This window comes from Dermacentor variabilis, chromosome 2 (assembly GCF_050947875.1).
Source record: "Dermacentor variabilis isolate Ectoservices chromosome 2, ASM5094787v1, whole genome shotgun sequence".
In the NCBI taxonomy this organism is placed as follows: Eukaryota; Metazoa; Arthropoda; class Arachnida; order Ixodida; family Ixodidae; genus Dermacentor; species Dermacentor variabilis.
Window position 1 is genome coordinate 143,868,557 of NC_134569.1, and position 18,301 is coordinate 143,886,857.

General features: G+C 44.4%; 1 protein-coding gene across 5 annotated transcripts in view; it reads left to right on the forward strand.

Moving 5' to 3' along the window:
* Positions 1-18,301, forward strand: part of Ubr3 (Ubr3 ubiquitin ligase) — a 164,037-nt gene that overhangs the window by 122,755 nt on the left and 22,981 nt on the right. For all 5 annotated transcript variants that reach the window (XM_075682176.1, XM_075682177.1, XM_075682179.1 and 2 more), the window contains 4 exons: positions 4,078-4,205; positions 11,197-11,282; positions 14,550-14,658; positions 17,249-17,346. In XM_075682176.1, coding sequence (XP_075538291.1) covers positions 4,078-4,205; positions 11,197-11,282; positions 14,550-14,658; positions 17,249-17,346 — 421 coding nt within the window. The remainder of the gene's footprint in view (positions 1-4,077; positions 4,206-11,196; positions 11,283-14,549; positions 14,659-17,248; positions 17,347-18,301) is intronic.

An 18,301-nucleotide genomic window follows, 5' to 3' on the forward strand; every position in this document is an offset into this window, starting at 1 on the left:
AGTGCCTGGAGGTAAACAAATCGAGTTGTGCACCTCACGGAGGAGAAACTCAATTTCAGATGAATTTGGGTAACTACATAGTGGTGGCAGCAGATCTTAACAACCAGTGGTGTCGAGCATGTGCAGTATATCTAACATGAGATTGGGGCCGTACATGTGTGTCAAAAACCAAGCGGCACGGATCAGGGTTGCTATATATACAGTTGAACCTTTATATAATGAAGTCGGTCAAATGAGCAATTTGCTTTGTTATATAGAATTTTTGTTGTGTTGAAATTTAGCCTTTGATGCAAGTAAGTACAGATGCCAATTGACTTTTCTTACATGCAAAGGGGCCGCACAGTTTTCCGAATTATTGGACGATTGAAAAATGCAAATTTGAATAAGAAAACGATTAATTTTTATCAACTTGGGAGTCTGTGACGAACGATACGGCTTCATGCCACATACGTTCATGATATCTTCACCTCGGTAGTACTAATTAAGCGAAGCCAGCCATGTTTTTGCATGCACTGTGCCCCCGCGCCTCACAGCGCCGTCCGCACTGGCACGACGCTATCAGGAAAAGCATCGGCAGCAGGGAGCGAATGCTTCGTCTTCGTCTTATTCCAACAGGTCAGGTCACTGAAACTTGAGATTACGTAACCTCCAATACTAAACGCACAGGGAGACAGCTTACATGGTGCCACGCCGTCTCGGCATACCCACTCTTTGCACATGCGGCAGTTTACCCCTGAAGCAGGTTCATGGCTGCATATCCCTTTGAGGGCCAATTTTTTTTTTTCATATGCGACCGTCCGGGGTTGATTTTTTTTTATTGCAGATTCCAATTCTTCTTAGGGACTTATTTAGAAAAAAATTTGCCGCAATTTTTCTGGGCCGACCATAAAGCGAGAAAAAAATATTTTGAGTTGGTATATATGTACTCTTCATTCATGAATAACAACAATAAAAAAAGAAATAAACGTATAAAAATGAAAAATTTGATGCATTCTTATACACATAGTTCAAGGCTTTGAAAATGCGCACACTAGAATATTTTGCATGACTCAAATGTTCCTGCTCTTACACTAATATTTACATCCATAGCGTAATAGAACTGCGTAGCATGCACATTCATGAAAACTGTGTGGTTGTGTGCCCATCAAAAAAGCAAAACTTATGACAAACATTCGCTAATGTTAATCTTATCACCAACCAGAGGCAATTAGTTGTTGCGAGTGCCAAAAAAAAAAAAAAAACAACGGAAATGCATGCACGGCGGCATCCTTCCTATGCGCACCCCTGTGAGCACTAAATGAACAAGAGACAAGCAGTCACCTTTTCAGCGATTAGTAACGAGATAGCCAACAGTTTTGCAAGCGCAAGAAGCCAGAAGCCAAAACTTCCCGCAGAATAAAACCCAAACCACCGCCCACCCGCCCGCCCGTCAATGCGCGAGCGATAGCATATAGACGCGTGGAAGCAACCTAGCTCTAAAACAAACCATGCAATGAAAACCGAGAGAGGGAGACGTGCAAAAAAATTTCCTGTATTCCCACATAGTGGGAGCACATGACAGAAAAGAAAAAGTTAGGAAATTGGCGCGCTTTTTAAACGTACAGACACAGGGTGTCTACCAACCGGGAAAACCAGAAAACCAGGAATTCTCAGGGATTTTGAATAGTCTGGAAATACTCAGGGAAAACTCGGGGAGTTTTCGCTTCTCTCAGGGAAAATTTGCTGTAATTTTATCGAAAGGGAAGGAAGGTCGCGATAACGCTAGCTGACTCGAGTAAAACACAGAGGTGTCGTAACGAATCATCGTCGACGCCGTGTCGACGGCTGGAGGAGTTGCCATTGTACAGTCAACGACCGACTACCGGACGTCCGGCGGCTTCGCGGCACCACCACGTATACCATAGGGTCACTGTATAAGAACGTCTGAAATTTCGAACGCAAGAACCTTTCGCTGTCCGATTGTCCGTACTTTTTGCCGTGACCACAGGTCCGAAACGGCATTAGTCAAAGCCACCACCTTCGATTTTGAGTATCTCGCCGCCTCGAACCGGCGCTTTCACGCAGATCCGCTGGCAGCCGTAGCCATCGCCGCAGAAACGCCAATCGTAGCTGCTTCGACGTTCGCTATTAAGTTTCTTGTAGTTTGGTGCCGTGTTTTTTATTGAAAGGATTCGCCGCTGTCAGCAATGGCACCGACTCCGCCTTTCTGCTGCTGGCGATTAGCCTCGGAGCTCGGACAGCACAATGCGTTGCATAATGCCGGGTCCCGAAAGTCAGCTTTGCCTCATTACAGAAATGTTACGCGGTGAAGCATAACAAGCGTGGGAAGGGGCAACTGTCACGGGACACAGTACGCGTTCCTTAATTATACACGCGTGCATCCGCCATCTCCTGTCACAGTACGAGCACCGATATGCCTAATATGTGTACTGGCAGTCCTTCAGAGCTTTTTCGGATGTGTCCGTGACAATTTTGAGCCCTCAAGATCAGTAAAAGGCATGCATGCATTCAATTTTTTGAAATACCCCCTTTTTCGAAATTCCCGGTTTTTCGGACGTTTTTGCAGCCCCTATGGAGTGCGAAAAACTGTACGTTGACTGTACTACTAACCAAGAGGATGCTTCAAGTGGTCCGTGGGGAAAATGCGCGATGGAAGGACAACGAGAACAGAAAGGACCTACACATTGAGGAATGAACGGGAAAGGAAGCGTGCCACCACTTCTTTGAAGGAGCTTGAGTTCAAAAAAAAAAAAGAAAGGAAAAAAGTGTTGGCTGACGCTGACATGCAGGTTTCCCTCATCCAAACCAAAATAATATGTTTAAATCAGTGAAGTGCAACACTGAGGCATTGTGCGGGGCTGAGAATATGTCAGGACAGTTGAGGTTGACTTAATTACCAGCTGTTGAGAGAGAAACTCATTTGTGACAAAGTGCGGGCCTCATACCGATGACCTTGCTATCAGTTGATAGAAATAGTTCACATACGAAAATATTTCATTCGGTATGCTTCTCCTTCTTATTCGTATTTGAGAATGTCCAACTCGATTTGCAGTGGGTTTTACCATTCTTTTCGAAGGAATTTTATTCACTGTGCAGTCTACTAACCCCTTATTCCTTCTGTTTTCTTTTTTGAATAAAATAATGCTGCTCCTTACTATTCAAACTGGATTAAGTCATTTTTATTTTTTAACATGCTTACTAGAGAGTGATAGCATTGGGCAACATGGTGTGAGCTTGTCTCGACATAAAACAAACTTCTGTTTCACTCAGGGAATTTTGCAAGAGCACTCAGGGGAAACCTGGAAAACTCAGGGAATTTCGAAATGTCAACTTGGTAGACACCCTGAGACGGCGCCGTAAATATATGGCATCGACCATTTTTGGACTTGTTCGTGACGCCGTATATTTACGTCATTGACCCTTAAAGGGATATGCACTCAGCCACACTTACAGCTGTGCGCAGCCACGGCTGAGATGCACGGCAACTTACCCCTCACTCTGCTCCCCCGTCCCCTCGTGCACGCTTGATCGCGTTACCACAAGCTCGCCCCCGTCCCCCTCTTTACCTTTGCTCACAGGTGAAGTCACTCTCTTTCTTGCCTCATCCTCACACACTTTCACTCACACCTAAAGCACACAGTGCCCAAGGTGCGATAGAATCTTATCACACTTGGACTTCATACAGAACGTGATGCAGCTCTACTTCAGTGGTTGCTCTTGTTATGTGGCACGCGATTTGAGAGGTGCGTTTGCAAGCAGCTGCTTGCAGTTCAATAATTTACCGTCTGCGTCGGCAGAAGTTTCCATTTATCAGCAGTGAAATTTAATTATTTTGAAATCGCATACGAACGCACTTTATTATATTGAGGTTCTAAATGCACAGTGTTCTGTGGACAAGAGGTTATGAAAACTTAAATGCTTCGTTATAGCAAGAATTTTATTGTGTTGAAGCTTACTATATTGAGGTTCAACTGTGTATGGTGAAAACCCTCAGCGGTTTAATAAAGACATTAATAGCCTTTCCCTGGCTGTGGCGTCCTCACTTATGCTTCAACGTCTGTGTCTGCACTGATCCAGGAGCCAACGATAAAGGAGATGCGGCCCTTCATGGAAGACCTCACCAATGCTACGTTCAGCCAGTACCGGACCATCTCCTACTTGCCCAATTCGCATAGTCTGGTGCTGTTCCTCTGCTCCATTGCCAGGTGAGGGCTTGACCACTGGGCGCAGCTTGGACTAAGCAAGTGCAGTGAGGGTATTGTATGTACTGCCAACACGAGGACCTAGTACTGTTGCCCCGTCTACCGCTCTTTCTATTTTCGAGGCCAACTGCTATGAAATTGTGGGCTACGTAAGAGTCCTAGTTTCTGCGATGTAGACGTGGAGTAGCCTCAGTGAGAAATTTTGCATTTGAAGTGCAAGCAGATGCATTACGAAAAATGCTAGCAAGCCTAGACGTTTTTGGTCTGAAAACTGAATAAAATGCCACTGCTTGCCTGAAGTGGCGCACAGCCAACAGCATGCGTTTCCTTGGCATAACAGCCAATGTTAGACTCCACCTGCTCTGACAAAAAAAAAATATCTCAGAGTCATATACAACAGCCACCAGATACACGTGTCGTTTGCTTAGGTGCTGTTTAAAGTCTGCTAATAAGAAAATTATAGCCTTTCAGCTTTGCCAATCGTGCTTCATTGGTATAGATTAGACTACTCACCAATAACTAATTTAGCTAAAGTGAAATTTTGTTGCAGTTGCCTTTTAATAACAGAATTACTAATGATCTGCTCTGGTAGCTATTGCAGTTCCGTAGCATCGGCTGAATTACTAGAAAAGGCAAACACTACCACTTGCAGACAAATTGTAAAATGGTGTTAATTAAAAAAGTTTTACAAAATAAATTTGTTATTGATACGGTTGCCGACTGATAATTTAGACTCGATTGGGATTGCCAAAACATCCAAATAATAGGGAGTTCAAAATACCGGATTCGCCATAAAATTAGTGACTTTATTCCAGAACTGGCGAAAGAAAAGTGCGATATTCTTTAATTGCCACTTTAGGGGATACCTTCAATTTCGCGTGACTAGCCCAAGATGTGTCGGCATCTACGAGGGACGGCAATCATGGCACAATGCCTAGAACGCTATCTTTTGAATGACCAACGCAAGACGCATCAACATCTATGATCGACAGCATTCTTAGCACAGTCCCCAAGCACAGTCCCCAACAGTGCGAAAGCACTGCTGCCCACTGAAGCATCCGGTGCTAGTCACGCAAAGTAGCACGAAAGTGAATGCGTCTTCTAAAGTGAGCATCAGAGAATACAGCACAAGTTTGTCACCGTATTGCTACATGTCCATACATTTGCTTTTGGCCTGCTAAATGGTCTCTGGCCATGATTTTCTAGCGGTGCCTTTCATGCTATTCCTGTTCCGGCTTTTTGCACTTCGTCAGTGGTCAGAGCAGTGCTCTGTCTGCATTACCAACAAGATCAGCCAGCCACGAATGGTGGATGATAATAGTGGAACAAAATTTGCTTGTCAAATCGTGCAAATCGCAAATGCACCCTTTATGTACTTGACTGGAATTTCTAATAACATTGTCCTTTACTTCTTATTGGCTCCTATTGTCCTGCACTTTGCGCGCGGTCAGCAAGTACTAGATCTCCTAGGCTTCACTAGCTTCGGTTTCGAGGAGGCGTTGATGACGTGACCGACAACATGGCTGACAACATATAAAAATGAAAATATCACTATTTCTGCTTGACTCACTGACTGAATTAGCACACAGCCATGCAATTGGAGTCTGAATTATCACACAACACACTGTAAGGTGTCCGAAATTGTGGTCGTCCTTATACATTAAGTCTATGGGACCCGTGGCGGTGCCGCGGAGCTGTCCGAATAATCGAACATGACCAAACTATCAGTGCCTGAATAATAAGTCGGCAACTGTATCTTTAAAGCACCTGTCCCAGTTGTGGCATTGAAGTCAAGCTGTAATGAGGTTACATGCATTTTGCAGAAATGATAAGCTTAGCACAGTTTACGAAATATGTTCTCAAAACCCAATGAAATAAACGGATGTTCCAGTTAATACTTATCTATGCTCCATTTCTGACTGCGCTTATAAATGTCATAAATGTAACATTTCTTTGTCAAAATACAATAGAGAGTTTTCGAATAGGGGCCCCAAACATTTTGGGGCCCCTATTTTCTGTCTTCACTACTATCCTAATACCGCACGTTAGCACTAAGGGTGGGTGAATATCTTAGCTGTGTTACAAGCGTTGGCATATGAATAAGGTACACATTTAACGTATCAGTGTAAATGTGGCTACTATCGTTGCCGCTTGCCATTTGTTGCGTGCCCACGAGTGCAGATGAGAAGAATTGAAAGGCGCCTTTTTTTGTTGTTGTTGATCACAACCATTATAAAGCTTACACATAATAAAGGCAAGTTTGGTTGTATCTCTTTTTGTCATGGAAGTGCGGAAAGTGATGAAAGTAATGAAATGAGGCATCTACTTAAGAATGTTTGGTGCGTGCATACCGCTTGGTTCGTTCACGTAGCATTCAACAGATGGTAAGCACGATCATTATTAGCTAGACTTGGCACATGACATATCGCTGCGGCAAGTTCGGGGTGTGATCATTACACGGGAAGTAAAAAAAATCGAATTTTGACGAAAAAATTCAGGGGTGCGATCATTACGCTAGTGCAATCATTATGCGAGTAAATACTGTATAATGATATATTGGTTATAACAGTGAGGCGACTAAAGAGTGTCAACTTATGCATTAGGGCTGTGAGACAAAAACCCATGTATCATTCACCGCATATCGGATATAACCAGAATTTTGCTTTCTGGGTTGCGTTTTCCATGCAAAATAATCGTGAAATTTTAGTTGCGAAGTTTCCCTTAACCAAGACAGGGCAGAAAGTTTGCTTACACGTGTTTCTATCTGCCGCCATTACCATGCAGCGCGTCCCGCCCATGCGCCAATTGCAAAAACCACGGAGAGCATCGCAAGTTGGCGTAGCGTGCCGCAAGATAGCGCCAGCTGCTTCGCGTCTGCCTCACCGGCAGTCGTGCAAAGAAGAAAGAGAGAGAGAAGAAAAAAAGCTGGAAGTGAACGGTGCCTGTGCTTCCTTTCTGCTATCTTGCTCTCTCTCTCAGTGAGCGCAGAGATGCACCACGGAAGCAATGGTAGTCGCGCCGACAATGCGCAAAACTGTATCGCTTGAGATGGAAGCTACAAATTTTGCCAGACTCAAAAAAGTACGAGCTCTCGCAATTGATGATGTTGACGATTCTGAAAACCGGGAGCACCATAATCATGAAGGCAAGAACCAGTGGCCATGCAGATCAATGGAAAAGGCAGCCTTGGTGCGACAGGGCGAAACCACGGTGGGAGCCGCTGACATTACCGAACTGTGGAAGCATGCCGCTTCTGCTGCTGAAACATATGATGCTTCTGCGAAAGCAAGTGCAGGTTTCTGACTATTTCAGCATGCCTAACGCTTGACATTCTGTTTAGTGGTACAATAAAAGCTCGTTAATTCTAATTCAATGGGGATGCTATGAAAATTCGAATTATGCAAAATTCGAACTAATGAAAGTCAGAGAAAGAAATCGCTCGGTTAAGGTGTGTATACAGTCCCACGTAGCGTGAGCGCACGTGAGCACAAGCTACGTCACGTTGGCGAGAACAGCGTCTATAGTTCAAAGCACTGGCACAGCCAACATAACTGGACGCAGCCAACGTGACCCGACATGCCCCACGTCAAGATGGCTCTGGCTCCATCCGCGTGTTCGTCGCGTCGACTGCGCCGATGTGTGTGTTAGCGCAGTGGGCGCGGTCATGCACAAAGCATGGCGCGAAAAGAAAGGTGCCCATGCTGCTTCGCCAACGGTCTCAGGTAGCCATTCAAAGTGGCACTTGAGTTGGGGATCGTTCTGTGCATGCTCCGAAGAGAACAGCCGACGGTGTGTCGAAGTTTAGAGGAGACGGCATTTCGGCTGGCGCAGTGAAAGCGCCGTAGCGTGACTGGCTGCACGTGACACGCGCCGACGCTTGCCGCAGGAACAAGAGTTGCTTTCTAAAATGCACTCTTTAAACGCACCACAACCTGCTGCAACGTTGGTCTCAGTTGTACTTTCATAGATGCACCAGCTGCATGCTGCCGAGTTCCACTATACGCATAGGTGACATCCAAACACGTATCTCAGCGATGCTTTCCTTTGAGTAATACCCACAAATCTCAAAGGCAATGCTTTTTGCAAAGCAATTGCAAAGCATTGCCTTTGCAATGCAAAGGCAATGCGCCGACAAACGTCACGGCTGCTGTTCTATACACATACCTGATTCCACTTCTTGGCAGAACACTTCGTAGATAAAGGGCCAAGATGTAACACGAAAAAAAAGAAAGAAAAAAAGACACAGTTTCGCCCAAAAGACGAAACATCGATTGCAACAGCAAATTAGTAGACAGCCATATGAAGTAAGCATAGTGCTTTTGTCGGCTGTATCAACTTCTAAACATTCGCTTGCTATAACTAAAATAGTAAGCCTTGCGTCAGCGCTCACAGCAAACATGAACACATCACACCCGATGACTATGGACACGCGCTGTCAGAACACTGGTGTGAGGAAACGCAGCAACAGCAGCAAGCGAATGTACATTCATGCTGTCTATCACTTCACTGCAAATTGATTGCTGAGAACACACAGCACGCACAAAGCTAAGAGCCGCCAAAGCAACTAGACTCTGTCTCCAACGCAGATCGCTCTCAAGATACGGCTGCGCGAGCGCGTGCAGCCGCCACATGCATAGTTGCAGCCGGAGAGAACATGCCCCCTGGCACCTCACAAGGTTGGGTGCTCGCGCGCGAAAGAAGACAGTATGCTTCCACTTCGCATTCGTCCCTTTTGCGCGAGCGAGATCGAGCCGCAATCGTCAGCTCAAGTAACCCCTCATATTATAATACGAGCTTCCACCAGCTGGCCCAACTTGCCGCTCTACTCGGTTCCTCTCGCACTCTTTCACTCTCACATACAGCGAAGGGTGCGATGCGACGGTGTTATCATCCTTGGACTTTATACGGAACTTCATGGTGACGCCGACACCCAAGCTGACGGCAGAATTTCGCTTGGAGTGTCCGTATAGTTCCTATCGCAATAAATAAATGTATAAATAAATCCAGGCAGCCTGTGATCGTGTTTTTATCTTGAAGGTCTTGAGAGAGGGAGAGAACCGATCTGCAACAGACGGCCGCAGATAGAAAAAGCAAAGCTGCGCGGCGACGATCGTTGCCAACGTGCTCCCGTGCCTAGCACCCTTTCCATCCACGATGACGTGGAGTTCGAATTATTGATGGCAGTGTGGATTTCAATGTGAATTAGCGAGATGCATTACATATTGCTTTGCATACATTGTTGGACGGACCGCGGCGGCTACTTCGATTTATCCAAAATTTCAAATTAACGAGTTGTGAATTAACAAGCTTTTATTGTGTAAATAAACATGTTATTTTTCTCAGTCTACTTTCGACAACGTCGATTTTCTATCGTAAGTGGCAAATTTGGTTTCGGAGCTGCAAAGGTGTGTTTGGCAGCTTTTCTTTTTCTTAATGGCAGTCCAGATGTAGTGATGATTGGTTATAACGGTGGGATTTTTCATTTGACCATCGGTTTTCAGTTACAACGATCGGTTCACATGCTTGCATCACGCACTTTCTCACCTTACACTAGAGTCACTGCATAGGCTCCTGTAGGGAGCCAGAGTGCCGTGTCTGTTTTCCATACACTGCATGTGCCGCCATTCTGTGGTTTGCTGTCACATGGAACTACAAAGCTCAGCAGAGAAGCCAGCTAAAGAGCTCTGCTGCCAATGCCGTGCTGGTTTCATTGCTGTTGAGGGCATCAACACATTGATTATCGTTCATTATATTCAGCAATGCCACAATGGTCTTGCCTCTGTATTTGCAGTAACTTTAGGCGTATTCAATCATCATTGGTGTTGTGCTGTGAAGAACTAAAACTGCTTTTTGCATTGCTGTCAGAGGCGTGCATACAAATGTTTTGTACATTTGCCTTGTTTCCGTGCAATTTATCACAGATAGGACCATCGCAAGCATTCCTTCTCAAAGCTTATTTTACCTACATTTAATTACAGTGCTTGCATGTTCTGTTTAAGATAAATGAAAGTGTACCAACAAGAGCAAGGCATAACCAACAAAGCACACATGTGCAATGCGACATCTGTATCCAGATAAAAACACCATTGCTGTGGAGATTTATCTGTGTAGCTCATTTGATGCAATTCAGCCTAGCAAACACCATTTTCGATGAGGTGAATTTCTTGTGTGCAATCAAGATTATCATTGCCTCAATATAATAGTAACAATGAAAAATAAAGTGCTGAAGATTCTTTTGACGCTCATTAGCCTGGCTCCTGCAAGCATGAGTAGTGGCTTTCCCTCATAACAGAGGATCGCAAGGTGGCAAATTTTTGCACAACTCTGCTCCCCATTAGAGCATATAGAGGTACACTACCCTACACAAACATGCTGTGCCATCTGGTATACCACTTTGCGAAACCCCACACATGGCCAAATAGCCAGTTTCCGCAAAATACTTCATATAAAATTGATTCCCCTGGTGCATGGGTACTGCATAATTGTTGTTCTCAGCTGCTGGCAACAAGCAAACAACACCACGCTTTGGTGACGCGTTTTCACACGAAGGCAAGGTGGTGCAATATTGGCATGGTCTGATGAAGCTGTAAGAGATCGTCTCCTCACATGCTGGTCATTTTTGGTTCCTTTCCGTGCAGTGGCATGCACAATTGGCTAACAGCTAGTGAACGATGAAACTGGAGGTAGGTAGGCACGAGTAAGGGTGAGCAAGGTAAGTTAGCACTGTGGAAAGCTTTAGGCGCGATGCATTGCCAAGACTTCAGTTGGACACCCTCAAAGGCATCACTTGTGAAAGCACAAAAATAACTGGCTTCAAAACACAAGCTTGCAGAGAAACCGGCACTCGTGTCTTAGTGGAATGCTTTGTTCACTGTGTTTATGTGTCTATGCTTGTTTGTGCACGCATACAAACGTCTGCAAGAAAAATTTGCAGTCAGGCATCCTGCAGTAAGTGACTGTTGCTTGGCCTTCTTCTTGTGCCTCTGCATACCAGGACCAACCTGGAGGCGGAGATAGTGCTAAGGAAGCGAAACCTCTGCCTACCACAACCACAGCAAGTCAAGAAGCAGTCCTGTTTCTGTAAGTCCTGCATGGTCTGTTGTGAATTCTTTGTTTGTCCCAACTATTAGTGCATGAGTGTGTGGTCCTTCCTCACAGGAACATTTGCCACTGGCTTTCCTGTCCATAATTTTGATCCCCAATCAACGTAGGTCCTGGGGTGTTTATTAAAATAGGAAAAGGAAAAACATGTAACGCTTCCTGCGACTGGTACAGTAAAACCTCGTTAAACTGTACCCGCTTAAACAATAGTTTCATTTCAAAAGTAGTAAAGTCAAATCCGCAACTCCGCGGTCATTGAACATAATGTGTTTTGTATCTGCATGAACCATACCAGCTTACTGCGTACGCATCGGTTAAAACGTAGTAGCGTTTCCACTTTTCGTCACGCAAACACGGCGGTGCGTCATCTCCATCGGGCGGCCCGGCAGAACAACAAGCCTCAGAGATCGGAACAATGGCCTCCAAGCGCCCTGTGCGTTTGCGCGTGAAGCCACATGAACATCAACATAATTTCGGCGCCATGCGGCTGTGCCATATGGCCCTGCCATAGAGCGTTGAGGTGTCGAGCAATCGAGGACTCGTGTCATGCCAAAGCTTGGATAAAAAAGACGCCGGGTGCTCAGCATAGAAGAAAAATTAGACATCGTTCTTGCTATCGAACGTAACACGAATAAGTCGGTGCTGGCACGCGACATGAATCTGCTGTTGATTACGGTGTGTGGCATTTGGAATGCGAAGAAGTTGCCTGGCAGCGCTGCTGCAACCGCGAAGAGATGTTGCCTACGAGGTTCAACTTTTCGCCATCATTGCCTCTGTTGTTGCAGAAGTGTCGCCTAGCGACAGTGATAAGGATGACACAGAAAGCGACAGCACGGGTGATTCAGGCCCAACAGTGGCAGAAGCTGCATGTTACATCAGCTTCATGAATGCAATTGTCTCTACGAGAACAGCACCCCGCAATGAAAAGGTGCCCTGCGACTTCTGCAACGCTACCGCGTCTGTGCATGGAGAATATGCAACGCCAATGAGGAATCTGCCATGCGAGTGTTTGCCGAGAAGAGGGGGCTGGCTTAAAAGCTGGCTCGCAGCTTCGGTAAGTTTGATGCCGCTGTCCTCACTGCTAGGCCACCTTGGCATCAAACGAAAATAACATTTTTGTTGCGCGAAGTGAATAAATACCGCATGTTTTTCCCCTTTCATCGCACTCTCTGAGTTGCATTTTTGACAGGTAAGTGGGCGATCTAAAGCTATTTCAATTAAACAGTGCTACCGTTTATTAGTATGTACTTTTTCCGAGCTCTGGCCAACTACGGTTTAACGAGGTTTCACTGTACAGGTTGTAATGTAGGAAAGCTGCATGGCTGAATGCTGAATCTTTATGCTTAAATTGCTTCCACTTGCATTTTTGTGAATGGCCTCACTACTAGTCATCGTCTTAGGGGCGTGCAGTCTCTCCAAACTTAGTCAATTATTTTAAAAAAATGTATTTAAACATGGCGTTACCCAAAAACTGTTTCGAAGCCTTAAATCACTAAGGTAAACTTGAACATTAAGATTTGTACTTTATTTTCCACTTATTATTTAAATTGTTGATGGTGGTACGGGAGCACCCATTTCAGCCTGTTTAACGTGTCTACTTATTCAAATTGTACGGGTAGTAGTGATGCAAAGCTATCGATAGTTTAGTCATTACCAAATATTTTTTTGTATGAATCATTCATTCGGTAGTAACATCGATAGTGCACGACCAACAGTACTATCGATACATGCTATCAATAATGTAAAACACCACGATGTATCGCACATGAACACTGCAGCATAATCTTGGCCGCGTTTCCCTGTTTCCACTTACATGAACTGAGTGTTACTGATGGTCAATTATTGCAACATTTATGGTAATGCTGTCGAACTGCATTAATATTTGTGTCCAGTTGTACCAATACCTTTTCTAATTTGATATTTGATATGAGTGGACTTGTAGATATGGATGATAAAATATTGCCATCCGGTCTATGCGAAAAAAAATGCAAGTGGGATGCTTCCGATGGGCAAGCAGAAGGTCTGCTCTGGATTTTAATGGCCCGTCAGCATCATGCCATGCCATTATAAGGCATGGGAACAATAATAAATTACCAGCACTTGCTTTGCATTGCCCCGAATTCCCTACTGAATGATCGGTGTCATCACGTGGGATTATGTTAGTTTGCCAACTGCAAGTCTGGCCAAGCTGACCAATCTGGCTGCAAGCTGGCCAAAACATACATGCCGCTGACAGACTTTCAGACACAGAGGGAATGGAGGCAATCTGAAGCAATGGAGGAGTTTCTACAAGCATTAACAAAAAAAAAAATGTGCACGCTGCTGACCGACTTCTTGCTCACGGAGGGGACCACACATGAACCCAGCCATTAGTCTAACATGTGTGTCTGAGCTTACACTCAATCACCAATAAGGCTTACAAGTGTGAACATATTGTCATGTTGTCATGACAGCATAGAATAACACTTTGTCAAAAGCGTGACTTCAAAATCTGAACTCTTTGTTGGGCAAACCTTTGCCCAGCAAAACAAGTGGCACTCGAAACACAACCATAGCTGCGAGCACAGTCGATGAGCACAGTCATCTTTAACTATTTATAGTTAAAAAACTATCGGTACTATCAATAGTCAATTTGCCAATTGTTTTTTGTCACGAACATGTAGTGACTGAACCCATGTCACATAAAGTTCCCATCTGTGAAACACGGATGAGCTGTTTCTTTAATCGTAGTCATATGTTGGGCAAAGAATTCTGAGTGACGACTTGGTAAATTTGCATTCTGGCTCAAAACTAGACAGTGTTGTTGTGGTATATTCTGAAGGAAGAATTTTCTTGCTGTTTAATTGGTCTGTGCTTGACAGAAAAGCTGCACAAAAGTACAAAGAAAAGACACATAATATGACTAGATAAAGTGTGTACTTTTAACTTAAAAAAAAGAGCATAAGCAGATGGATATGCGTACATGTGATGAGTGGTGATTGTAATACGCTCTTTTAATACATATAGTAATAATTTGCTGATACGCATTTCATTGAAGTTGAAAACCTGTGCTCGATTCTGGTGCTTTATGCCTTTTTATTCTTTGCAATATTGCGCAGTAAGTTTTCGTTCAAGTGATTTTCTTGTGAGTAAAACCAAACGTAAACTCTCTGAAGGGTATACCGAAGAGTTATTAGCTGATTCATCACTGACTGCTGGGTCTTTTTATAGGCACAAGCAGTTAACGTTCCTCACATGCATTTGCAGTGCCTTTGTTCCGAGTGCTGGCATTGCATGCAGACCGGTGGATGGAGCGACGCCAAGCCCCCTTTTGGTCGCAACTCACTGGCATGGTGCTCAGTGAGAATCTTACCAGGTAGCATGGCCATCGTTATCCTTCACCTATACCTTCCTCCTTCCTTCTGGGTGACTTGCATTATTGCAACTTCAATTACTATGCTTCTTGATGTAATAGCTATACATGTTTGTATAAGCAAAGAGCAATTTGTAAGTCAGAAGCTGCTTGGAATTTTTTTACTGCAATCCATTTTTGCTGAACGCTATCATAAATCAGGACTGTATTCAGAAATGTATAGCCTGCTTTTGTTTTCACAAAATGTAGTATTATTTGTGGACCGCTGTCACGCTCACACGTGTCTTTCACAGACAGACATGTCATGGCTGCTTTTGCACAGTTATAAACCCTCCAACGCTCAAACACAAAGCACATTATAGCAGGGCCAACAAGAATTACCCAGTCTCTTACTTCACTGCAGCTTTCTTTTGTATTTATGCTCTACTCGCAACAACCTTTGTTAGATTTAAGTTGTAAATATATACCAAAGCAAACACTGAGCAGCGAGCAACAAAGGTACTAGTGTAGGCTAAAAACACAACTCATAGGTGTCCACGTTTTGGAACAGTTCTCAAAGAGACGTGAATCCCCACTTCTCACCTCTCCCCTAACAAGTGCTCTTAAGAAATTGATGTCTTTGTATTGGCAATTTAACATAGCAGAAATTACATCACATTCTTTCCCACTGTTGCATGGGACTGCTCAGTCCCAAGGTAGTGTCAGCCCAGCACCCTGGATATATCAACCAGATATATCAACAGAGAAGGCCTGGGCATTGGTAATTAAACGTGGAACAAAAACATGACATTTAGTTGCATTGTTCTGTAACAAGCAATCTTTTGAACAAGCTGCTCATGAAAGAAAGATGAAGACTCTCCCGCCGGCAAGGCATACTGCATTTTATAGCTTCCCTGAACATTGTTGCCCGGTAGAAGTAGGCAATCGTCAGCTGCAGCACATACTGTTCGCACTTGGTCGTCACGTCTGGGCATGTCAGCTCACTCTTTCCACACAGCATGCGACAGAGGGGGGGTGGGGAGCATGTTTCCCACAGGGGCACAAATGCACATGCAAAAGCCTATGTGTGCCGACGCAGGGGCTCATTTGTGCTGTTTGAGATGTGCGGCTTTTGGTGTTTATAATTGCGTCCAAAAAGGTTTTCGTTGTCAGAGTGATAATTTAAAGCACTTGCAGTTATTTGTAGCCGCATGGCAAGAATGTTTGCCCTGGAGGCAAGCTGTAACTGCGCCATCTTTCCTACCTTTGTGTACTCATCCATACCTGCCAACGCTGCCAATTTATCCGGGTGACTCTCAAATTTCAACCGATCCTCCAGATTGTAAGAACACTGCCGTAAGCCTCATCAAAAATTGCATCATCGCAGAAGAAAAAAATATATATATCTAATGCAGCGTCAGGCATCGTAATTATCATTGTGTGCCAAGTAGCTAGACAAGGGCAGATTTAAGCATAAGCTATGTGTATGTAGGCAGAGCAGGCATAACTCATTTCACTTCAGATTGAAACCTGTGTTAAGGAGCGTTCCTGAGGTAAAAGTCTAATATGCATGGCATAATGGCCAGTTACCTTAGGTTAGTTCTGCTGAAGTACAGTACTGTTGCGCGGTTAAGTGTATTGAGGGTGAAAAAGGACCACTGTCACGTAACCTAGTATGTGTTGCTGTAATTATGCACCCTCACATGCCGTCTCTGGTCACAGTACGAGCACCAAGATGTGTAATAACTGTACAGGTGGCCATTCAGAGCTGTTTCTGACTTGTAGCTAGAAAACGGCACGAAGTAAAACTAGGACAAGAAAGACTACGCAGGACAAGTGCTTACTGCCAACAAAATGCATTTATTCTACGTGTGCACACATGCATATACGAGGTGCATGTGAGGTGTGTACGCATATTTTGTACGAGGTCCCAATGTTGCGCGGTGGCTCGTACGTTGGATAAATGGGTCATTGCCTTAACGACTGCTTGCACAGGTACACTAATAACCTCAAGTCTGAGAGTAAAAGCAATTTCGCCATTCATTGTACCAAATGTTGGTGCCTGCCTTTACTTCAAGAGGCACATGTTCTGCGTCAATAGAGAGACCAGCGAGCATGTGAGACCTACAAAGCTTTTTGTATGCACTGCAAGGGATCGTCATGTGTCAGTGTGCCTTCGACTGGTTGACTTTCAAGGAGGTTCAGTATCTCCGTGATAGATTGTTCCGAATTTTTTGACGTCTTGACGCATGCGCAGTTAGAAGAGCACGAGCCCTTTCTCTTCCTTCCCCCCTCCTTGTTTCTTGGGAAGGTATATATGTACACGTAGTTGTTGGCAATCAGCGCTCGTCCTCTATCGTCTTTCTTGTTCTGGTTTTATTTTGTGCTGTTTGTTTAGTTGTGAAACAGTACCAACTGGCTGAGTTCAAACCCTTTTAAATTGCTGTTTCCGATGTGGCTGTGTCCCCTCACCCTAAAAAAGAGCAATTTCTTTTTCACCCCCTCCCCTCCTTCCCTCAGCAAATCTTCCGTGCGTTGAGGCTCTTAGGTTGGCAGGTATTCTCATTCCATGTGTGTTTGTGATTTGTTGTTACATTTTATGTGTGCATTGCAGCCTGACACCCGTGGAAAGGAAGGTACCAGTGTTCGTGTGCGACCCTGCAGCTGTGCTGCTGGAACTCATGCTGGCCTTGCCTCTGGACCTAGAAAGAGGTGGGTTCAGGTTGCTTCTCTGTCAATGAAATCAAAGAAATCGAATAGGATTGGTCTGGGAGATGAAGTTGTACATCTGTAGCTGGCACAAGGAATGCACTGAGGCAAACGTGTTAACTTGGAGAAGCCTGAAGTGGAGTGAGCTGTAAGTGTCTAGTACAAAAGTGTATGCATCACCACAATCATTATGGGGAAAGCAATGGTGGGAAGCAACAGCAGCCATGCAAATGATGCCTATATGCCAATGATAATTAGAAACCGGATTACAGGTGAACACCTATTTTTTATGGTGCACCTCGACTCGACCCTTTTGTTGTGCAAGTGCAAATCATAAGCTAGTGTTTTAGCACTGGCTTTCTAGTATCTATTAATGCCTATTTCTGGTCCTTGTTGCTACATATAGATGCTTTTCAGATGCCCTTAGCCCATGAAGATGCTTTTTGAGGTACTCTTTTTGTTTGGAAAGCAAATTCATTTCTCTCCAGAAGACCTGGCAGCATTGGCAGACACTGTTGCTAATGGCAATGCACCTGGAAATTTTACCTAGCAAATAGGCACTTGTATTGTTGATACTAGTAGAGCTGTTGAGAGCCTCTTGCCATGTGCCTGACGCTTGTTGACAATGCCAGTGAAAAAGACCACCTAAAGGCTTCTTTGGCAGTGGACACACAGCTCAGTTTTACTCTGCGAGCGGGGATTTCATTGAGGAAAGCGCACAATTTTGAGAAAAGTGTACTGTAGACTGTAGCTTAGCAAAACCATTGACTGTAGATTGCACTGCACATGTTTTAAACGTAAGCGTGCAAAGTCTGCTCGAAGTACTGTCGAATGTATTATGCAGGTCCCTTTTTCGGTATGTCCACTCCTTTTTTTTTTTTTTTTATTGTACAGAAACACCAGCCTATGGTGGCTCATCTACACTCTGCAATTGATGGGCTCTAAACTCTGCCCCTCT